This window comes from Diplotaxodon limnothrissa, linkage group LG12 (genome assembly GCF_057381915.1).
Source record: "Diplotaxodon limnothrissa isolate DT_005_m linkage group LG12, D_limnothrissa_male_GT1.1, whole genome shotgun sequence".
NCBI lineage: Eukaryota > Metazoa > Chordata > Actinopteri > Cichliformes > Cichlidae > Diplotaxodon > Diplotaxodon limnothrissa.
Window position 1 is genome coordinate 35,733,923 of NC_140607.1, and position 24,530 is coordinate 35,758,452.

The 24,530-nt window shown below is 41.3% G+C and overlaps 1 protein-coding gene across 1 annotated transcript in view; it reads right to left on the reverse strand.

Moving 5' to 3' along the window:
- Positions 1–24,530, reverse strand: part of fras1 (Fraser extracellular matrix complex subunit 1) — a 302,138-nt gene that overhangs the window by 5,918 nt on the left and 271,690 nt on the right. Inside the window, exons 47-65 of the mRNA XM_085367553.1 lie at positions 21,517–21,641; positions 20,431–20,571; positions 19,312–19,539; positions 16,549–16,662; positions 12,726–12,876; positions 10,024–10,183; positions 9,760–9,928; positions 8,530–8,776; positions 8,056–8,400; positions 5,949–6,109; positions 5,146–5,293; positions 4,850–5,055; positions 4,604–4,760; positions 3,043–3,243; positions 2,763–2,950; positions 2,019–2,294; positions 1,642–1,874; positions 1,396–1,556; positions 887–1,101 (exon numbers count right to left, since the gene is read on the reverse strand). Of these exons, the coding sequence (XP_085223679.1) occupies positions 887–1,101; positions 1,396–1,556; positions 1,642–1,874; positions 2,019–2,294; positions 2,763–2,950; positions 3,043–3,243; positions 4,604–4,760; positions 4,850–5,055; positions 5,146–5,293; positions 5,949–6,109; positions 8,056–8,400; positions 8,530–8,776; positions 9,760–9,928; positions 10,024–10,183; positions 12,726–12,876; positions 16,549–16,662; positions 19,312–19,539; positions 20,431–20,571; positions 21,517–21,641 (3,626 nt within the window). The remainder of the gene's footprint in view (positions 1–886; positions 1,102–1,395; positions 1,557–1,641; positions 1,875–2,018; positions 2,295–2,762; positions 2,951–3,042; positions 3,244–4,603; positions 4,761–4,849; positions 5,056–5,145; positions 5,294–5,948; positions 6,110–8,055; positions 8,401–8,529; positions 8,777–9,759; positions 9,929–10,023; positions 10,184–12,725; positions 12,877–16,548; positions 16,663–19,311; positions 19,540–20,430; positions 20,572–21,516; positions 21,642–24,530) is intronic.

Sequence of the window (24,530 nt, forward strand, 5' to 3'; positions counted from 1 at the left end):
GACACTTCTTTAAATCTTTTAATAGTATGAACTGTAGATGATGATATTCAATGTGCTTGCAGTTTTATGTTGAGGAAATTATGAAAATTGTTCCACAGTTTTTTGGGAGGTTTTTTTTTTGCAGATTGTTGAACCTCTGCCCATCTTTACTCATTAGAAACGTCCTGTGATGTTCTTTTTACACCCAGTCTGTTACTGACATGTTGCCAGCAAATCAAAATCACTTCCCAGCCTTCTGTTGCTCCTGTCTCAACTTTTTCGAGGTGTGTTGCTGACATCAAAATCAAAATGAGCTTAAGTTTTCCATAAAGTAGTGAAATGTGTCAATTTAAACATGCGATGTGTTTTCTATGTTTTATTGAGAATGATATGGGTTTAAACAATCAAGAATGCACAGGTGTGTCCTCTGCAGGGGTGTTTTTCCATTTAAATATAAAAACCAAACTACAGCTGCACTGGCAGCTGTGTGAAATGTCATAGGTTACTGAAAATGAAGCTCCTTGATCGCCTCCTTCACTTGGGTCTCTGGAGGGAGGGACTAAGACGTGAGGAGCGAAGTCGATGATGTGCAGTCTGGGGATAGTTTAGTCAAGACATCTGTTTTCTGCTCCCAGTGGTCTTCTTGTATTCTTCTTGTTTTTGTGTTACGCTTTTAGATTCCTTTATGAGTAACCTTTTTCCCCCTCTATCTCCCCCATTTCACCTTCTTCACCTTTGCTGCCACTGAGTTTTATAACTGATTTTTAAAATCAATTTTTTTTGTTTTTGCACGTTTCTGCACACATAAATAACTCTTCCATAACAACTGATTCAATTTATCAAGAAGACTGAAAACATTGTGAAGAGCGACTGTTTTAAAAGCTCTGCCTTTGACCGTCCTACGCACCTGGAAGTCCGCGGTGACTGAGCCCCCGCACACGTCGATGAGTTCTGTCATGTCGTAGTAGGCATCGAAGGTCCAGATGCAGCTCTTCAGGTTGAGGTGCTTATAGAACTGGAGGCTCTTGCCCTCGCGGACGTTGGGGTTGAACTGGTAGGGGCGGTCGTAGCCGGGCCCCAGGGAGATGCTGTCATACGATACATCATCGAGGAAGCCCGACTCTGAGGAAGAGTGTTGTCAAAGAAAAGTTAGAAAACTACACGTCTGGTTTAATAATTATTTTTTAAATCGATCAGGAAATCTTGCAAGCATTGATTAAAATTGGCTGCCTGCAAAATATTAAACCACGAGAAGATGAAGCTGACTGCAGCAGAAAATTAAAGAATTTTAATATGGTGGTAATTCAAACGTGAGCCCTAGATACTGTAAATGGTTCAAATGTGGATCTAATCACACTGCAGCCTCCTGAAGATGAAATTTCCAGCTGTGAGGAGGTCTGTGTTTGTGTGACTGACCGGCGATCCCCTGAAGGTCTTTGAGGGTGACCAGGTTGGAGCAGACGTGCTGCTGCCTGTAGATCGACTCTGACAGCAGGAAGTGAAGGTTGTGCAGCGGCATGGTGGAAACCAGGGGGAGCATTCCATCCTGATGGGGGATCTGGACTGAGATGTGGATCCTAAACCGGGACATACAGAGAAGAGCAGAAATTAGCATAAACTCTTGGTGAAGATGCTTATCTGGTTTAAAAAGCCGCTACGGACCGGTTGGGGTGCTCTTTGTGCTTGACGTCTAAGTATTTGAGTGTGGCGATAAAGGATTGAGCCTGGAAGCCTCTGGCGGTGCCCGTGGTGACGGGTGTGTGGCAGATGGAGCCCTCTGTGCCGATGGTGGCGATGTTGCTCCTCAGCGGTGTTCCCAGGTGTCCAGCTTTGTCTCTGGCCTGAGCCACGCAGCGAACGTGGAAGCGCCGGCTGAAATAAATGCTGTCCAGAACCTGAGAGACACGAGAGTTTCCACACACAGGGGAAAATTTTTAAACATAATTTTATTGTCTTACTGCCAATAAATCCTATTAAATAACAACCTAATGTATTCGCCTCTTAATTTCAGATTTATTTGACTCCTTAGTTTAACTCACCATATGGTTGACGCTAGTATACGGGGTTGTATCTGTGACCGTCTCAAAGGGGGATCGGGCGCCGCTGGTGTCAGTGGGAGCCGCCACTTCCCACGAGAAGTGAACTTGGGTCTGGTTGATTCCTGCCTCCTCACAGCGCTCCTTCATCACAGAGTACTTGGGGTAGTGAGGGTCACAGGGTGTGACACACACCAGAGGGTAACCTGGAGAGGGAGTCTTCTTGCTGCCCTCTTTGATCACCTCCTGGACATGATCGTAATCAGCGAGAGAGACCACCTGAGCAGGAAGGAGGGTGGGAGATCGTGTAAATGAGAGGAGTTCAGCTTTTACATTTCAAGGGGCTGGCGTACAAAACACAGTATGAGATGAGATTCCTCCTAAAAAGTCGTTTGGGGTAAAATCACCCACCATATAATATTTTAATGGCAGCTGAATAGATATATTCATTGCAAGTGGTTCTGGTAAATGCATAAGAAATGTAAAAGCCTATAAACAAGTGCCTGAGGGAAAATGCTGCCCACGTTTGCTGCTGCTTTTTTGGAGTTCTCTGAATATGTATTAGGGGAGAGATGTGCTTTTGCCAGGAGTGGAGACGTTTCAAGTGACAGGTTCTCTAAGTGCTGCAGAAAATAGACAAAAGATTAAGTTCTCAGCTGAATGCTAAAGTTCTCCTAAAGGCTGAACATATCCTCCACTTCTGCTATTCTACTGCTCCTGCTTCATGTATCCTCCAAGGTTCCTTACAATAGGCGTGGCAGGTAGGATGAGACTTCCTGCCGCCTCCTGATCCAGAATGGTCACTGTGGCCATTGTGATCTCCCCAAGCACTGCCTCCACTGGGTCATCAGGCCCAAGGACCAATGAGAAGGACTCGTGCCACTCTCTGTCCTCATTGGACAAAATCTCCACTTTAAAGAGGATGTGGTCCATGCCTATGGAGAAAAAAAAAACATATTTACTCCCAGTAAAATCATCCCACTAACACTCTTCCCAAGTCCCAACGAGGAGCATTTTCAGCACTTACCCGGGGTGAATTTAAGCACTCGACTCTTGGGATTGTAGTCGACTCCAGATTGGGCCGATCCATCCCGGGTGCTGCAACGGATCTTGGACGTTCGGTCCAGATCTCCTCTGCGGATCACTTTGATGTTGAGCACTTCGATGCCATCTGGACCGGGAGGCTCTCTCACCTGAAAGGACGCCTGCTCGAACTCAATGGTGGGAGCTGGAGGAACGGGAGAAGTCTGACTGTCAATCATTTGCACATATAAAACTTTTAATCAGCTTCCAAAATAACAGGTGCATCCAATTAAAACTTATAGAACAGCGGTATAATAAAACCCACCTCCATTAAGGTTTTACTCGTTTTCTTTTTTTTTGATGGAAATAAATAAATACAAACATCAGGCACCAGGCGATAATTAAAAATGAGCCTGTCAGGGAATCAATTCGTGTCACATACATCTGTGCTTCGGGAGGATTTTTAAACATTATTTGTTGAAGTTGACCAAAAGTTGACCTTTGGAATACAAGCATGCTGATCCACACAGGTGTACACACGGGTGTTCACAGACGAGGACTACACCTTTCTTGGCTGCTGCCTCAAAGCACATTGTTCGCTGTCTATCTTGCGTGTTGCACAATATCGTTTATTATTTAGTATCTACTGATATCTACTGCTAGCTAGTTTATTGTGATGGTGCTGTATTTATTATGTTGCTCTTTTTTGTTTGTTTTCTCTTCTGTTTTTTTTTCTCCATACAGGTGATCCAGGTGTTTTGTTTTTCTTTCTTTCTTCCCCCCTTCTCACCGTCTCTTCTCCCCTCTGGTTTTCTTTCTCTCCCTCTCTTTCTTTCATTCTTTCTCCCTGTTCTATCCCCCAGTCATGTCTGTCCCGTTTGTAGCAACTGAAAATAAAATAAATTCATAATTATAATAAAGGTCAATCAAATGGACCAATATGGCAAGGCCATGATGATCCACTTGGTAAAATAAATCCGCTTGGCATCTTTCTTGGCCTTAAGACAACAAGAAAAAAAAAGAAAAAAAAAAAAGAAGTTGACCAAAAGAAAAAACGAGGAACATTATCTTAAAATTAGTTTGGAAATCAGGAGCAAGTTCAACATACTCAGGATATTTTATCCATACCAGGCTTCAGTTATTCTAACATCAGCAATTAGGCTGAGGGGTCACACACTTGAAAAAATTAGTGACGCATAGTTCAAAAAGTGCAAGTAGACTATGATATACCTCAAATATGCAGTCAACAGGAAACAAAAGGAATGGTGACGACGTTTTCATTGGTTATTAAATCTATATAAACCCATCACCCAGTAATTCACAACTTAGTTTTGAGAGTTTTGTTCAGGAACCATTTCAATATTCCCCAAAAAATAAAAATAAAAAAAGTGGGAATGTTTTTTCAAAATAAAAGTCCTCAGCTTCTTTCATGTTAGTATCAGATAAAGGATGTAAAATGTATATATGTAGCTCTTTTTATGATATAAAACCTATCATTATTCTCTGACAGCATATCAGTAAATCCTGTTTAATGTGAATCACATGGCGATCAAGCGCCTGCTTACCATCTTCATCATTGGTGATGGTTACAGTGACAATATCATTGGCTCCCACCATGGCGCCGCTCCAGTGGTCACTGAGCGGTGTACCGAGATGCACCTGAAACTCCTCCTCAGGCTCGAACACTGAGTCGTCAATGATGTGAACTGTGCAGTTTTTCACCTGGAAAATGCACAATCGAAGCACCCTGATGAGCAGAGTCTGAGAACAAGGACACAAACATCAGGTCACATTTTGACTCAACATTTTACCTTCTCTCCTTTGAGGAAAGTGATGCGCGACTCATCTGCATTCCTTCTCTCCTCAAAGTCGTCCATCACCATGGCGGACATGGTCCGGGTGAAACAGCGCACCGATGACTTGAAGGAGAGGTCGCCGGTCCGGATGATGGGGATGTGGAGAAGGTTATCCTTCTCCTTCGCGGTGTAGGAGCTCTTCTCAAACTGCATGTTAGGAACTGAGAGAGAGCGACCAACATCTGATCAATGAAGGGTGTTTGACATGACACATGTGTATTAAAGCCTGCGATTGTTCTGTGAGGACGTACTGTCCTGGAACGTGTCCGCGATGATGACGTTGGCTTCATAGGGCTCTTGGAGGACAGCACCCTGAGGAGAACTGAGGAACACCACGAAGGACTCAGACCCCTCAATGGACGGGTTCTGGATGTCATCCATGATGGTTAAACTGCACGTCTGTTTAAAAAAGGGAGGTCAGATTAAATGATTTGCAAGGGTTATACGGGTGAATCTGTTATTTATCGAGGAATAAAAACACCTTCCTGGTAGCTGCAGTAGAAACTTGGTGAGCTCGGCTGATGATGTTATAAAAAAATGTTCATCTACTGTACGTAAAGATGTCAGTGTTGAAGAATTAACTCCGATCCAGCTGTGTACAAGTGCTGACACCGTTCTACGCATCCCAGAGGCAAAACTTCATACAGCGTATCCAGTTCAAGCTGCTTTATCTGCTCACAGTCTACAAGCTGCTTTTTTAACCCAGCATCCCCGACTGTCCTCCATCCTGTTTATCAATTATCTGATAGCCCATTGCACAGCTGGCTCAAGTGTTTTTGTTTGGGACGATAACATAACTGTGACATCTGTGCTGGGGTCTCCGTGCTATTTTCACTGTTGTAGCAAAATCATTGCCACTCCTAAAGTTGGACAAAAGTTGACCTACCTGAAGTTAACTGACTGCAGTGTGAGGGTGCATTAAAAAAAAGGATGATGGATGTTTTTTTTAATCACCCATCACACAGAACATGTAGAACAAGAGAAACAACATAACTGTTTCATTCTTAAAATATAAACTATAGAATTCGACTGTAGGTGAGAAGTCTGTCCTCACCTCGTCAGTTTTTCCAGGTTTGAATTCCACTTTCTTGGAGCTGGGAATGTAGTCGACCCCGGGGCTGGCTGACGGAGGGTCTGAAGGTCGGGTGGCGCACCACACAGAGGTCAGCGAGGACAGGTCGCTGCCATGACGCAGCACTGGTATTTCAATTGTGCCTGAGAGAGGGAAAAGTGAAATGCAAGGTAAAAAAATGTGAAATGTGGGAAGTTGCTGTGTTTTTGAGGGGTTATAAGATATTAATAACTCTAATTTACAAAGTTGTTTTGATCTTTACATAGAAAGTAATTTAAATCCTGATCTAAGAACAAAGTGACACAGAAACTGAATCTCGCAGCTTCTTTTAGCTGCAACTAATGATACTGTCTGTTCAACACTGTGGGGAAGATACCTTTGTATCAAAGATCAAAGCTACGCCAGCGAGAAGAAGGAGAAAAAGAAAGAAGTGGAAGAAGTTCAGCAGAAAGATGAGGCGCAGTGTAGCTGTCAGTGATGCTAATTATAAGAGAGGAAACAATCTATTCTGTGTCATGCTCCAAAACATGTCCAATGTTCCTAAATAAATGAAACAAGTAAAATATCACAGAGTGCAGTGATCTAACTGACGATGAGAAATGTTTCCACAAAACATGATGCACGTAAACTGGTTACACTAATATCATTAAATGTATCCATTATGAAACCTCCCATACAAAGACTACTTTCTAACAACTATTGGAAATGCCCTAAATTCCTAATGGAGAGCTATAAGAATAGGCATCACTTCAAACAACTCATATAAAAAAGTAATAAAGAAAATATAACCATTACTTATAAATTATGTAATTTTTTAAAATATTAAATCATTGTAAATACTGTCATGTGTACAAACACCTAATATTATAATGTATGGTAATAAATGTGTATCAAATAATTATTTTATAAATTATTCATGACGTACTGATGATAAAAATTATGTTCTGATGACATTCCATATAACATTTTTACATTATGTATTTCTTAACGATGACCTTAGACGTTATTGTTGTTTGATTAAGGTTTCAAAGGCTTCATTTAAAGCTGCTGCCAGGATATGCAGATGGATTACCAGTGAAACCAGTGACACCAGTTTTCCACCTAAGTCCTAACATGATCCTAAAGTGGTCTTCTCTCTTCTATTTTATATCTGCTTGTGTTTCGTAGCCTGTTTAGGCCCTGTCCAGGACTGGAGCTTCTACTTCCGCTTTCTGCCATCTCCTCCAGCTCCCAGCTCCCAGACTGTCACTGTGCTTGATTGTTCTGGTACACCAATCCCTGCTTCAATCAAGCCGCACCATCAATCACACCACCAGCTTAAAATGAGCAGCAAAGCAGAGCTTATTATTCAGAGCTGCTTTGAGCTGCCATGCCACTCTGTCAGTCTGTATTATTTAGACTGTACCTTGACTGTGTTGTTTTAAATGTACTTTGGCTTTGTGCTGTTTTTAACTAGTTACACCTGTACTTTATATTTATTTGCTTAATTTTCAACTCGGGCAATAGCATCTATTTTGGCTGCATAACCTCTCAGTGTTTCTGGAGAGTGGAGCAGTGATCATCTCCAACATTCACACGTGATAAAAGTTTGTCTGTGAAGGTTCTCAGTCATCCAGGTCATCGTAGTCTAAGGGGCTTGGAAAGAAAAGCGTCTGGACTTCTTTAAGTTTCCTTGAAGCCTAGTTGGGTTTTTTATTTGTTATCATTTGTGATGAAAGTGAAACTACGCAGTGAGTGGGTTCACAGGTTTTATGCCAACCCAAGTGCCAACTCTTACACTCTTAAAATATCTATCATACTAACATTAATGTTTGTTTATAGATCATTTATACAGTCAAAAAAAATGATTACTACTAGTTAGAATGCTAATAATAAATATGTGTAACTAAAGTTTAATTAACTACTAATCTATCATTCATTGCTAATGATTATTGTGAAGTGCTAGCTACCAGTGCACTAGTTTTTTATAGGAAGCTATTAGCCGTTTGAAACATTTAATTTTTTTTACTTAAATTTAATTTAATTACGCAATAAGAAATATGAATTCATAAAGACATTACGCTGGTGGATGCACGAAAAAGGCTCATACCAGCATCTTCGCTGAAAGTAAACGTGGCGTTTCCAAGAGAAACAGTCGATGCATCGTTGGGTCCATCAATAATGACCTTGGCCACCGACACGTCGCCCATGCGTGCATTATCGGAGGTGTCTGAAAGCACCAGCTCGAACTCCTCGGACAGTTCGTACTCGCTGTCATCGATGAGCTTAACATCACAGGTGGACATGCTGACTCCAGGACCGAAGATCACTCGGTTGTCGGTGGTCATGCCGCGGCTCTTGTAGTCAGAGCCGGACTCCAGAGCGTGGAGGCTGCTGCCCTGTGCTGACTTGGCTACGGTGTAGCAGAGAGCAGAGACTGTGCTGGAGGTATCACCTGAGCAGAAATGAAGAGAGACAACAAGGTCACACAGTGTGTGCAGGAACTAAAGTGAAAATGAAAAGAAAGAAATTATGAGAAAATTCGTGGAACATGAAATGTTAGAAACTCCTCTGCAGTGTGTACCTTTCCTTTCAATGGGAGCATGGATTAAGCCTGAGCTTTCATTGACATGGTAAATCTTCTTGTCAAACTGCAAAGTGGGTTCGTCTTCTGTGTCGTTGATGTTGACGACAGCGCGCGTGTTTCCACCCAGCAGCGCGTACACGGGCATGCTGAGCTCCACATGGAAGCTCTCGATCCCCTCAAACACCTTGTCGTCGTTAATGACTATAGTGCACACCTTTGTGTCCTCACGCTCATCAAACTGCACCTGGAAAACAATGAGAAGGAGGCATTAAAGAAGTGATTACAAAACCTTAACTTAACATAGGCTAGTTATAGATGATACACGTCACTGAATGTCAAGTAAAGCAAAAGTGTGCCCACTTTACTGAATCTTTTTCCTCCTCAAACCTCCATGTACACAAAGGAGTACCTCAGGGTTCCATATTAGGACCACTGATTTTCTTCCTCTGAAATAGGATGTTTGTAGTACAAACATTACGTTCCTGTTGTACTCCACTTAAAACTGATGAAAATGCAAAAAGATTCCAGGTTCACGTTACTCCCAAGATGTTAAGGTCAAAAACTGCTCGAAGCCGTGGATCTGTTTTTATGCTTGATGCTGTGGTCCACAAGTTCATGAACAGGAAAGTAAGACCTAACCTTGGATTATTTTGTTGTTACAAAGATAAATAAGATTTTAGCAGCATTTACTGGTTTCCAGACTCTGTGTAAATAATCATTCTGTACATTCGATAATCTTTAATCCTACAACTGTTTACAACTTGCATAGTTCACATTTCTGTATAGCTGTATATCCCAGATTCTGTAAAGTTATTTATTTCATATTCTGTATAGTTTTTCATATTTATATCCTGTTCATATCCTGTACATAGCTTGTACTCACTACAGCCTGTACATACTTATAGTTATAGAATATTCACAACATACTTCATACCGTGTACATTATAACATACCATAATAGACCCATTTCTGTAATATACTCACATATCTATATTATTGCTAATATATATTGTAATATATCTATATCACTAAAGCACTTCTGGATGGATGCAAACTGCATTTCGTTGCCCTGTACCTGTGCATGTGCAATGACAATAAAGTTGAATTCTATTCTATTCTATTCTATTCTATTCTATTCTAAATGAAGAACACAAACTCACAGGAGAGAAATAAAATCAATTAAAAGAGAAATGTTCATTTTTTAAACGTGGAATATCGAGTTTCTACCTGCCCAGCATATTCCACGTAGTCCTGCTGTCCAGGTCTGGATCCGACGCTGCTCGTGGAGGTGGCGCTGCCCTGTTCAGTGCGGCAGAGCACGATGGCGTACTGGTTGAGATTACCGGTTCGCTTCACGGTCACCGCCACTGTGCTGGCCTTCTCACTCACATTGTAGCTGTGGTGCCAATAGAAGAAGTAGGAAGGTAAAAGGGTGGGTGTCCAACGGATAATCTTTATAAAATATGTATATTTCTTTGAAATGGTGCAGACCTTTTGTGCTCAAAGCTGATGAGGGACCACTGGATGTGGAAGACATTGTCACTGACCACATTTGGTTTGCTGTCTTTGACCAGGAACTTGAAGTTGTCCATGGTTTCCTGGACGTTCTCCTGATGAAGCACGTACCGGATCAGACCCAGATTGATATCGGCTACAAAGAAAAACAGCCACATTAGTCTAAATTTATTTCTCTGTTTGGGGTTTTTAGTATTAGTGCTTCTATTAATGCTTCTTCATCAGTTCATTCATGTCTACCAATTGTTTTTTATGTTTCAATCACTTCATGTTTCAGTAGCCGTTTGGCTCGATTTCTTACTTTGTTACCGTCATGTTTTCTTCCACCCAGCAATGCTTTTCTGATCCTCCAGAGGATCCCAAGGAGATCTCAGGCCAGATGAGACATAAAGTATAAGCTCTCTGGTTTCTGGGTCTTGCTTATAATTTCCTTTGAGTTAGGTGTGCACTGATAATCTCTAAAGGAAAGATACCCAGGTGAGATCCCGCTGAATGTCTTAGAGCCTCACCCTGAAGTTGAGCTCAACGCTGCCTCAGAAGGAGATGAACATAATTATTTTAGCCATTCAGACTCAATTTTAATAAAATACCATTACTAAGAAGTGAACTGACTCAGATCAGGTCTGATGGGAGTCAGTCAAAAACGACCACACGGGTTCAAAATGTGCTGAAAATAATGTTTTAAATATGCCAGAAATGTCACAAAGCACTGCAGCAGGTTTTTAAATCAGGAGAGCCAAATTCACACGATGGTCTTTAAAGACAATTAGTGCTGATTTTTATGCTTGCACACAAATTTACTGTGAGGAGGGGGACACCCAAAAAAGACTGATTGAATCTTAATAGTGAAAATCTTTTGCAAAGAAGGCATTTCTTGGAAAATATCACTTCCATAATTTGCAGCCTTGGGCCAATTCACAGTACTTGGAGAAATAAAATAGCCTGGAAATGAATGTGAAAGTTATTATTGGCTCTGGGTTTCTGCTCATTTACACCTTCCACAGAAGGTTGTAGAAAGGGAAACACTTAGATGTGAGCCCAGCTGCTTCAAAATTGGCCAAATGACCTTCAGGAAGCTCAGCATAAACACCACAGAGATGAAGACAGTACTAAATTATGCATTAATATCCAGAATAGTAATATCTCAAACATAATTTTTAGATTGCGTACAAGCATTTGGCAGAATATGGGAGCAAATGCTCACAGTCGGGATGATGTTGATTACTAGAAATCTCATCTGTTTTATTTATTCATATTGCCTCCATCTCTCGTGCTCAGGCTAAGGGTTATTTCACTTATTGGAAATTTATTATCATTAAGAAAATGATGTTTACAAGCTTCAAATTGAGCATGCGACACATCAAAGTGGCTGTTTATACTTGCTCTCTGCAGCCTGGAGGATCAACATTTTACAACAGCAGGCTGACACTGATCCTCGTCTGCAGCCTTGAGGTGAACATAAGCAGGCTCATAATGAGAGCACTGCTGATTTAAACTGCAAATTAGCTGAGTAAACGTGTGCAACGGGAAATACAGCAGATAGGTGGTGTCGTTCAGCGGAGAAATGATCAGAGCGAAGAATGTGGGGTCAAGCTTTTGTCCCTCCTTCTCACTGTGAAGACAAAATGTGACGGAGTCTTTTGTTTTCCCCTCCTCTACCTTCCAACAGGCACCGAGTTTTCTCTGCAGCGGCACGAAGGATGCGGGATGAACAGAAGAGGGCACCGATGCAACACTGAACTGGTGCAGTGAAGGAAACAGGTGGCTCTCTATACACTGATAGAGAAGTCTTTGTGGTTTATGTCATCCGTTGAGGGAGTTTAGAAGGAAAGCCCAGGAGCAGCGGGTTTCCAATATGTGAGTCCCAACTGCTCTGAGGCATAGCTAATCCTCAGGCATTAAAAAGTCCTTCAAATGAAACTATCTCAGAAGAGAAAAAAGATTGAACTTGAAGGGAGTCAGAAAGCCATGGCTTCATTTTAAAGAGTCATAAGGGTTTGATTTGGAAACGTAAACTGGCACTAACTGCAGCTTTACACAGTATATCCCAACTATGACTGCGGTGATCCCACACTAACCTGATAAGATAACCATCCTGCATATCAAAAAGTAGCCTTCATTTCCTTTTAATATCGTACACCATCAGCCCATTGATGTGAGTTTTTAAAATGCACATGTAGTACATGGTTTATTAGTATTCAGTATGACACAAAAAAGGAAAATTATCCTAATTTTTTATGAATATTTGAAGCAGGAAAAGTAAAAAAACATCAAAGCTCACAGAAGGAGGGGAAAATTTCCCACGTGTGGGACTAATAAAGGTTATCTTATCTTAAAGCAAAACTGCACCCACTCTTTTGCTCAACCTGTGTTGAGCTGATGGAAATTTTCTTTGATATAAATATATTTGAGAACACTTTAGTGGATAAGCACAATCGTGTGGATATCAGCTTCTGGACCAATCAGGATTTGGCCCTGATTGGTTCCAACATACCACAGAGAGTTGCAAAAGTGTCACCACTTTAAACACAGACTCTCTGGATAAATTTGATGAACTGAGTCTTTCTTTGGACAAGGATCGAAGCTGTCTGAGGAGGAGAAGTTAAGAGGGATGGGTTGTCTAATAAGTTAAACTGTTACTGCTGTAAATATAAAGGCAACAGAGAGAGCTTCGGTACCTTGTGTGAATGTGGTAATGGGGTTCCCAGGTTTCAGCTTGCTCTCCAGGAAGCCGTGCTTTGGCTCTGTGGTGATCTCATAAACCAGCTGTCCATCATCTGTGTCCGGGTCCATGGTCAGCAGCTCCTTCTTGGTGATCAGATTGGTGGCCTGACAGACATCAGACAGGATTGACTCAAATTTCCTGTTTTTCAGTTTTCACTGCACAGAAATCATCTCACAGTGCAAGAATTCATTACTGGGGATTTCATTCACAATGTCACACTGTGATTCAGCTGAGCAGGAAGCTTTTCTTTTCAATTTCAGCTTCCCTGATGTAGCTATCATAGCAAAAATACCGCTGTTAAGAAGCGTCGCTTCACTACTGGCTCAAAAAACAGAAATCAGCATATCCAACATCACAACACCAACTAAAAAACGTGTTTGCTTCTGTATCTGATCTCGACATTGACATTCAGCCAACAAAATTTTGAAGAGCCCCTCCTCTGAAGGGCAAAGTAGTTAACTTTTCTATTCTGTTAATGGACAGCATCTGGTTTATGTGGGTTATAAACTCGCTAATTGTTCCAGTGAGTTTGGATAAATTATTGGGAAATGCTATTGTACACACTGATCTCCCCACTTAAGTACAGATTAGCATCCAAACTGTTGTTATTTGACTCTTAGTTGGATGAAGGACTTTAGACTGATCTCTACGTCGTCTTTACAAGTTTTCCAAAGTTTAAAACCACCAGCATGCACATCTGGAACATCACCACAGAAGGTGATGTGATGGCTTAAAAAGTTTTTTGGTGTGTCTCGTATATTTTAAAGATGTTTCATTTATGATTATTACAAATACGTTTCAATGTATCCAACAAACAAAGTTCAGCTGTGTTTTTTTTTAAGCCGTTTCTTCTGCAAACTACTTTGCAACCAACCTTCTTTTTAGATTTGCCAGTAACTTCTACGTGGATGCTGGGTTGGGAACTACAGTTCTGGAAATCCTTGATTTGAACATTTTCAGGTTCAGGTTATTTTATTTTTAACCGTAGGTAGATTTGGTCTCGTGAATTGAAGAAACAACAGAAAACAAAAAAGCAGAGCAAAAAATACTGACAACAAAAATTTATACGAATTTTGGCCATCATGTAATCCACAAAAGTGACTTTTTAAACCTTGTCGTTTTACAGTTTGGGACCAGAAGCCTTTGTCTGGGAGGAAGAAAAACAAATCTCACTGTGTAAAGAAAAATGAAACCAGCCAACCGCTGCAACTGTCTGGTGGACAGGGAACTTCAGCTGTGGTTCATCAGTCAACCTGTTAGACCACAGAGTTTCTGCTCTTTTCAGATAACTATCCAAACCACAACAACTAAAAGGACAAAACAGATTCAATAAAAGCACGAAGAAATAAAACCATCATGGTTTTATCAATGTGGAAACAAGAAAGCCTTCTTAAACACGAGAGCTGCTGGTGCTCCTTCCTGCACACAGCTTCACAGTTTGCTTTGAAAATCATCTTTGAATCAAAAGTGAGATATTTATAACTCTGAACACTTTCCACATTTTGATTGCACGCTCCTATGTTAGAGGCAGGGCAACGATGCTGTAATGCATGCCCCGCTTCACCTAAATGACTAAAGAGAACCACAATTAGCAACCGAAACATCGTGTTGTATTAAATCACAGGTGTTGAACTCCAGGCCTCGAGGGCCGGTGTCCTACAGGTTTTAGATGTTTCCTTGATCCAACACAGCTGATTTAAATGGATAAATGACCTCCTCAACATGTCTTGAAGTTCTCCAGAAACTTGCTAATGAACTAATCATTTGATTCAGGTGTGTTGACCCAAGGTGATGTCTAAAACCTGCAGGACACCGGCCCTCGAGGCCTGGAGTTCGACACCCCTGTATTAAATGAAACTCAGTAAGAAATTGTTTTGAAATTGCCTCCCCCTGCAGGCCATAACAAAAACTGCACTATCATGGGACCACCTTCTTGCTCCTTTCTCAACCTTAGGCGATCCATGTTTGCACATGGAAGTCTAGGATATCCCAGAACACAGCTGCACCTCCAAATATTAATGAGTTCAGATGGAATAATTTTCTTTGACCAAAGGTCTCCTGCCTATATGATCAATTGGTAATGGTCAGGTTTTGCTTTCCCCTCCAGCACTCAGGAGAAGATACTGGAGTGTAACAGTATGATAATTTGGCTCAGTGATAAAACACCCAGGACTTAATTACCTGCAGCGCAAACACAGCAAAGGCTGAGAATAAATGAACGATGTGACATATTTACAGTGCCTACCAAACAAACCTGTGCGCTGCATTGCGATGAGGTGTGCAAGCCAGCAGGTGGAGGTGGAGGGGCTAATTTTAGAACAAACAGTGATGGAGCTTCTCCTTCGCACTTCACACAGACACATTTACTCTGCTGGAGAATATTCAGGCAGAGCAGGGTGTGCTGGCACTTTTTAAAACATAATTTGCTCAGAGAGAGTTCTGCTGAGCAAACATGCAGCTCATTTAAACACATCTGAATTATCCTGATGTCTCCGTCCTCTGCTGGTGTCCAATTAAAGGTAATAAATTAGAAAAAGTTCTCTTCGGTGTCCGCTGTTCTCACTTTACGGCTATTAAACATCACAAATAGTTTAATTAGATTTGTTTCCTAAATGCCTACTAACTTGGATTTCTGCAGAATTTATTATCACCACTGTGGGACCTGGATTTAATAAATATGGGAAGGACACCAGGTTTTGTGCATGTAGTGTGTACAATAGCAAATGCCCACTACCTGAAATCTAAATCTTTGGCTATTTCTGTCCATCTCCTCACTTCAGTCAGAAGCTACAGCACACATCAGCGACTTCTGCTGTCCAAATTTGTTTTGGTGTGTGCCAGTTTTTTTACACAGGGGTCAGTGTCCCCTCAATCAGTGCACCGCTACATGCTGCATTTCGGTTTGCTGGTTAGTAGCAGCAGCAGCCACGCTCAGATAGTCAAGCTAAATTTGTTATTCCACACCACACACTGTGATGCAGTCTCGAGTCACAAGACTCGGCGTCAGACCTTGACCTTGAGATCAAGGTCACTGATTTTTGCGTGAATAGTACTAGAGGTATCTATGGTATCAATTTGAAAACCCAAAACTGGTTCATCTTCAAGTCATCGTATTCACAAATCTGGGCATCCATGCCAACTGCCTGCGTGCCGTATCGGCTTTTTACAGCTGGGGGGGTAAAAAGTTTAATGAATTAAAGACCTTTTGTTCTTGCACACCTCGGGGCTGCGGTTTCTCCCACATTACTCCCTGGAATCGATGTCTTCCTCTACTCTCACCTCTGACACGTGCACTGGATCTCTTCAGTGTGTCAAAACATTACAGACATCTTTAACATCCTTAAACTTAATTTTTGAAACTTTATGGATCATATGAACATGTAGTCTCAAGCCTTGTTTTTGCCCGTCATGCATATGGTTGTCTCTCCTCTGGTGTGCATATGTAATAGAATGCAAGTGAAACTGCGTGTGCTTATTGTCTGAGGGAGGTCATTTACTTCATCATCTCCAGCCACAAAGCAGACCAGTCTGCCACTGATGCTATGGATGTAAACATCAGTCTTACTGGTAACGTAATAGCAGGTTTGTGGCATTTTTGTTCAATCATTTCTTCTCTCTAAGAGATTACATTGGACAGTTGAACGTGCCCGAGAAGATGAGCTTGACCTTGACATTCGACATTTTTATGGATCTGTTCTCTTTTAATCAAACCCCACATTCATTTTACTCATGATCAGATGGAAAAATAAAAATGTGTCCCTGCATCGTTATTGTACCTTGTTATCCATGTACTCCAGCCACTGCAGTCCCAGGTTGGTGAAAATTAACGGCGTTCCATCATCAACTGGCAGGATATCTATCTTGAACTTCTGGGGAGCGGCTGTCACTATCTGGAAAACCCAAAAATGAAAGAAATTAAAAACAATTTTTAAAGACCGCAAACATGGTTTAAGTGAATTTTAACAAGTAGTAAAAACTACAGTGTTAAAAGGACAGCGTGTCTAACTTTCTTGTGTTTTCCTGCTGGCGACTGATCCAGTGAAACTTCTGAGCTCCTCCTTGTTCAAGATTTCTACTCAACTAAAACAAAATCCCCTGCATGTATCGCTCATCCCAGCTGATCCAAAGTAAAACTTAATTAATGATAATACTCGTGTCTGGCAATACAACAGACATGACCAATACAAACTGAACTATAGCAAACCTCAAATGTACTTTGATTAATTACCATAATACCCTCATAATCTGGAATTAGAGCGCTTACAGTAATTCTTCACACAACTCGACATGAACAGAGTTTATTACAGCAGTGTGATGTTCAGAGTTCAGCTGTGAGTTTAACAGGCTGAAAATTCTAAATATATCAACAGATTATGGAAACGGAAAAACACACATAATTAACATAATTATATGATCAGCGCTTTTTGTCAGTTTTGTGTATTGATTGCTTTAAATGATGGTCGAATGGTGCATCACTGTCAATTATGGGATCTTCTCCTGCCAAAGGAGATAATGAAGGTGAGTTGAATCATCTTTTCTCAGTATTTAGACAATTCGACCAGCTCTTATTATGGCTGCCACGCGCTTACTTCGCTTCACTCAGTTAAAAACCTTTCTAAGAAAAAGTGACTACTCAAAGGCATCCTTGACCTTTAAAATGAAGCAGGAAACAAACAGAAGATAACTGACTCTGGAGACGAGCTCGAGCATGATCGCAGACAGTGAAGCACAGAAGACAGAAGCACATGAACGAGACGGAGCACAGACAGGGAGACGCTGGAGCTCAGGAACACAAACTTAAACATATTAAATAAGTGTTTAAGCTCAAAGAAAGCACAAAAACACTAAACTTAGACACCCAGCTATTAAAATACGCCTTCAGACTTTGGAGTAAATTGTTCTTCTTTATGCAATATCAGGTTGCAAAAAGCTGTGCTAGAGACATGCACAGACTTCACTGTAGGTTCCACTTGAAGTCATTCTCATTGAACAAAGTTTTGAAAGCTCAAAATGTTGTTAGGAACCATTTAAAGGTTCTGCTGGGTTTTACTTTATTGATTCAGCCGCTTCCAACAGCGATGGCAGGCTGAATCAGATAAGTTACTCCAGTATGCACAGTTACCGCCTGCTGTCTGAGGTACATGAGGGAGCAACTAATCACCACAAGAGAGGCTAATAAGGCCAACTTTGACACGTGCCATTTGAAGGCTGAGCTTGTCCACACAGTTTATAGCAACTCATACATTATTTAATAACACAGCAGCTCCAGTGGGAATGAAACCGAAACGACAGCAGAGATAATGCCACGAAGCATCTACTGAGCTACAGAGCACGCGTGGCTGTCGAGCCAAATGTCCCCAGGTGATGGAAAGATAATAAACCCAAGGCTGGGAAGTGTGTGTTTGCGATCGGGGATGTCAATACCTACACGCTGTCATTCAGTTTAATCATATGGGCTATTAGTAATGACAGGTGGTGGAGCTGAGGGGGGGAAACTGACAAGCAGAGGAGTCAATTCACCCTGAGGCTTGCTCATAACCATAAAGCTGACATTACCACTGCACACACATTCGTCCTTCTGTAGATGTAGGGACCTTTGTGTGATGGTTTCTGGTCTAGCTGTGAAAACAAAACACTCGCAAGGATGTCAAAGTGCATCCAGGGCAAACATGCGTGGAATAAGCCCCTCCTCACGGACCATCTTACAATCCTCGATAGTGGCGACGGGTTAATACATTTCTAGAGACAACATAGTGTGCTGCACTTTTGTTTGCCCAAGTGGCAACTCCTCAGCTAAAGAATAGAGAAGCGCTAAAATGTAGTTCCTCTGATGTCCACTAGAGGCTGGCTCCGAATTTGAGGTTTTACTTCAGAATTGTTACTGTTTCCATTTAGGAAACATAAACCACTGTTTATCTATTTCACCTGCTTCAGTGCAAATGACAGTAACAGGATTTTAGATCTGCTTTTTGCCAGTGTCACTGCTGGTAGCATTACGCTGTACCTGCAATCCATTCGGGTGGCACAGGTAGTGACAGATTGTGACACATCCATACGGACCAAAGATTTCCTGTGTGTTGCAGCACAGCACTTTTTCGTGTTTTAGGTAAACTGTCCATTGTGTGGCCCTTCACTGAATCTATGTGAGTTTTCAGGGCAGCAGATAATTAAATACGCACATTTAATAACACAAAACTTTGTGTGTCTCCGCTCTGTAGGACTCTAAATATTATTCAGATGAAATGAGCTGCAAACATAAAGCTGCTCCTTCCATGCTACAGAAATAGCCTGTCCTTCCAAACATGTCCTTTGCAAAAATATTTTCACTGTGTTTCCGGAGGTGTCCGCCCTTTGCAAAAGCCCCCAGCTTCTGTCCTCACAAAGACAGAAGCACATGAATACACCCACAAATTCACAAAAGGTCAGAGCAGGCACACTCTCGCAGACATGCCCTCACTCTGCCATTTCAATCATCCCACTGTAATAAAACTCCAGAAGGTGCCTTTTATACACACACTGATACACTCACACACACACACCTCTTTTCCGTCGTCCTCCACCATGAAGAGCAGGTTGGTGCTGTCGGTCACGGTGAAGGTGAAGCGGTCTTTGAGCGAGTTGGAGCCGTCGTGGTTGTAGCTGATGCGGTTCTGGTAGATGTCGTCCATGGTGAAGCTGCTGGTCTGTCGGTAGTGTTGGCCGTTGATGGTGCGCTCGATGGTGCCATGTCGAGGAGCCTGGACGACGCTGAAGATGACGGACTCCGCCTGGAGGAAGGTCGTGTTATAGGAGGAAAAATGCAGGGAAAGGAAGGACGGCTCAGTGATATCGTCTGCAATGTCTCCCTAGGATGAAGCTACATAAGGAGCCGTGTTTGTTCTGCACAACCAACAAACAGCCAAGCATGCAAAATAGTGAGAACTCAAATTCAGGAATCAGCTTCAAAATATCTATCTAGTGCCGGACTTTAACATCACTTTCGGGTGTTATTCTCTAAAATTCTACAGTGAAGCAGTAGAAAATAAATCTTCACGTTTTTACTGAGAATTACAGATTTATGGGATTAACAGTGTTGGATTATCCCTTAAACCGGCTGCTTAGTTTAGCCAGCTTAGGTAATGATCTCAAAATAAATATTCAGATTTTCTAAACTGGTAACTGTACTGCTTTGATATCATTCCAAACATGATGCCAATTAGTTCGCGAATCATACCAAGCTTCAAAGATATTATCTGTTTATATTGTGCAGCTCATAAAGCGAATCAGATGCTTAAAGAAGGAAAAAGGCAAAAGAGCTCATTGAAATTACTTCATATAAATTTTATACTTACTATTAACTCAATATATGAGTTATATATTAACAATATATGCAGCAGAGGATGGAGAGCAACATTTGCCTTCGTTTAGCCTTAATTAAAGCAGAAGCATGAGTGTGCATGCTGCAGAAATCAGTCCTCGAATGCTTTATTTTGACCTCAGTTACACATTTGAAAAGTTTTTTGTTTTGTTTTCCTTTAAGATCTTCTGAAGTGCTCAAAGCATCTCTGTCATCGTTCCTTCTCCAGAAGGTGACACCTGATTCTTATCATGATGTCACACATATACTGTAATTAAAGCTGTGAAAGACTTGCAAAAAACGTATGTAGCCAGTGTGTTACCTCTGTGTCCGCATCGGTGGCTTTCAGCTCAAACTCAGTGATGGTCTTTCTTACACCCTCCTGCACCCTCATGCCAGGGACCTGAAGAAGAGGCAGGGAGTCGTCCACAGGCTTGATGGTGATGTAGAAAGTCTGGGCAACCTGATGACAAAGAACAAATAATAAGATGATGAAACTGTTACACATATGCGTAACCAAAAATACATCCTGTCATCAATGTCCTACTTTCCACCGAAAACTTTCTCAACAATTCAGCAAATAGAAAAGTCTCACTATGATGAAAAAGTTTAACCCCAGATGGCATAACCCAAATACCACAAACTGCATTAATACAGAATTGGCATTCCCTCAAGTAATCCCATCTCCTCGCAGGGATAGAACAATATTCTGCTTTGGTATCATTAAAATACCCCCCCCTCTAATCTTAAAGCAAAACACTTGATTATAAATATGCAGTAGTTCTCAGTTGTCAGGCTTCTCAGAGTTAGCAAAAGTACAAAAGGGCTACACAATTTCATCAACTAGCACAGTGGCCACAAAGCTTCCACACATTGCAGTCAGCCAGGCGTGAAGGCCAAATGACCTTTTTCACATGTTTGCTCGAGTCCTTGTGATCCTCATTAGTTCGGATTAGCGAGGCAGATTTATGCATTGGGTGACCTGGGGCAGGAAGCTGCCACTTTCTTGCTGTTATAAAAGCTTTAGAGTTTGTTAGATTTTTAGATTTCTTTCATATCTTTCAATTTTATGGCATCGTTAAGGTTTTTTAATTAAGCTAAGCTTTTAAGTGATCAGAAAACATTTCTCTTTCTGGTTTTCTTTCTTAATTCCTGCCAACAGCTTGTTTTCTGCACCATTTAAGGTTGTTCCCTGCACTTGAGCTTAAAGGTCCCTCTTTGGACACACAAGGACTGCTGACTTATTTCTTGGCCAAACCGGGAACAAAGTTATTTGTCTTTAGGAAGAACATATAACATTTCAGAGCTTCTGTTGTAGTCAGTAGATATCTGCATCAAGACCTCCTTCATGAATGAATTTCAAAATGTGTTAAGCTACCAGGTATCGTAAAAATCTTCTGCCATTCACCTCATTTGTCCCGTCGGACACAGTGAAGGAGAACTGGTCAGCATGTTTCTCTTCTTCACTGCTGTGGACGTACTGGATGCTGCGTGATGCCAGGTCAGCCTGTGTGAAGGTGCTGATCCTGGTGCCTAAAGAGACAAAAGAGAGAAAAGTAGTCGTTAAGCCCAAAAACGTCCATTATGTTTGTTATTTCATCTTTCATATTTTGGTATGAGATGGTTTTACACTGCTAAAAAAATAGGTTATGCTTGATGATCACAGCATAACACAAAGTTGGTTATACTTAAATCTGTCCAATTAAGAAGCAGAAACCACTGTGAGTCTATTTCAACCTCGTTAGTTTAATATTAAAGCAACAGCAGGTGCAAAACTACAAAACTCTGGAACAGGGACTGGCTTGGCAGACCGTTGCTCTCTCCTGATCCCTCCTGACTGATTTTTGTCTACCTTTGATTTTCTTTGTGTTCATTCTGGTGTCCATTCCACCAGTTCTGGTGGTCTCGGGCAAATGCCAGTTCAATAAAGTGAGAAACTTCAGAGATTAATTCTTCCGCGTCTGTTTCCGTTATGTTTCCATGTGATGTCTCATCCTTCATATTTTGTTGTGACATGTGTTTGAAAGCCACCGTGGCATTTTCTGACCACACACTGAGTTTGTTTCCTCAATTTGGCTCTTATCAAATTTACATGGGGATAAAACTAAACTGAGACTGAAGTCAAACTGAAATAATAATGCTTCTCTTTACTCTGTGTTGCCTCTGCAGATTAAAACCCAGTGGGAAACATAATCAGGTTTGTCTGCAACAATCCAGCATCACTCAGCATGAAACTAAAGGTGACTGTCTTAAAAACAAGAACTTCCCAGGAGTTCTGTTATCCTCGCTTATTGTGGATGCAAAGACCTGATGCAGCCATTCGTAAGAACGCATTTATGGTTATTCCTGACATACAAAGTGTGCAACAGACACATTACATAGTTATCTATGATGTGCATTAATAAAGAAAAGGACAGAACTTCTTCTGAATTTCCATTTTCATTGATTTCCAGCTGTGATATTTAATTTTCCAACATTTTCACATTGGACAGTTTAACAAACCCATAATATTATCACATAAATTGCGATATTAAATAAAACAAGGAGTCAAACAGAAAAACAAACAAACAAAAAATGGTTTTAAATCCTGATTTGTATCAGCTTCCAGTTAACTGGTAGCTGATACAAATCAGGCGCAAGAAAATGAGAGAAAGAGCGCTGAATTAGAAAAATGATCCTACCAGCTTCAAGAAAAAGAAGGTGAAAGGAGAAAGAATGGGCTCTCCAAGACAAAAAGAATCAGGAGCTCCAAGAAAAGCTTGATGAAGCTCTGGAAAAAAATTAAAGAAATCCACCAAGACAAGAAACAACAGCCCATAGAGCAGAGAGACATGCAGAGCAAACTCCAAGGCATGGAGGAAAAATGCAAAGCACTGCAGGTAAAGCATAAGAAAACTCTGCACAAAAATCAACAGTTGCTTCAAGACAAGAAGCAAATGGAAATGAAACAGAAACAAAAGGACTCCAAGCTTGAAGAGATGGAGGAAAAACACAGATTGCTCCAAATAAAGCTCGATAAAACAGTGCACAGAAATAAAGAGTTGCTTCAAGAAAAAGACCAACAGAAAATACAACAGGAAGAAGAAAAACTTATTCTCCAGAAGAAAAACACTCCAAGAATTGTATAATGAAACGAAGTACAAAACAACTGTACTGGAAGGAGAAAAGAAAAAACTGCTCAGAGATGCAGCATCGCATCAATGAAATGCTGAGAAACAACACAGAACTTGAGAAACTTTCCAACAATTTGAAGTACAAAAACACTGAAATCCAGGCGCAAAAACAACAGAAAACACATGAAGACCTGCAGCGTAGACTTCAAGAAATCCAGAAGAGAAACCAGCATTTAGAAGACATGCACAAGAAAGCAGAACAGAGAAATACAGATATGCACAAAGCAAAGCGAATGGAGAAGGCAACAGTTAAAGAACTGAAAGACAAGCTTGAAGGAAAACAAGAAGAATTAGAAAACATGGTGAAACGATGCAACAAACTTGAGAAAGAAAACGCAGAAACAGTCGATGAGCTGAAAACCCTCAACGAGCAGAAAACACTGCTCGTGCAACAGTGTCTGAAAAAGAAGGGAAAACGCCTCCACTGGTTCTGGAGGAGGGACACTGCTGCTCCTCACCTGATGTAACCTCGTTTTCTTCCACCTCTATTCCATCTTAATTTTCACCACTCCTCTCCCCTCCCTTCTTCATCCTTTTTTCACCCTCACCCCCCCGACCAGTCCCGGCAGTTGACTGCCCCCCTCCTGAGCCTGGTTCTGCCATAAGTTTCTCCTTTAGCTTTCTTTCATTTTAAAAGGAGTTTTTCCTATCCACTGTCGCCTGGTGCTTGCTCAGAGGGGATTGTTGGGGGTTTCTCTCCTCTCTCTTTTGCCTTCTTTTTCCCCTCTCTTATCCCTCTCTTTTTGCCCCGTCTACACTCCCTTTACCCTCTTCTTTTCACCCCCCCACCACCTCCTTTTCCATTCCCTCCATCATCTGGGGGGAGATGGGGGGGGAACGATAAACACAATTGGCCACATTTTACATGTGTTTGAAAAATGTCTTTATTCAACAATAATTCATCTTTAGTATAAAAACAAGAAATGGGCAATAGCTGCATGTGTGTTTGTGTGTGTGTGCATAATATACATAACTTGTATCCCAGAAGGAATTAACACTAGATGGGTAGAAACAAGTTTCAAAGACTAGAAATGAAAGCATGTGAGTCCTAAAATCTAAGCTCGTTTCACCGATAGGTGATGTTACATTTTAAATCAGGCACTTCATTACAGACTGTCATTGTACGGAGGTACATTACATAACATGAAAATGGATTTCTCGTGCTGCAGGTGACCTCGCTGCGAAGGTATTAACTTGTTGAATAATTTAGTTATTTCTCACCACAGAGGGGAGGGAATTTCACAAAGTT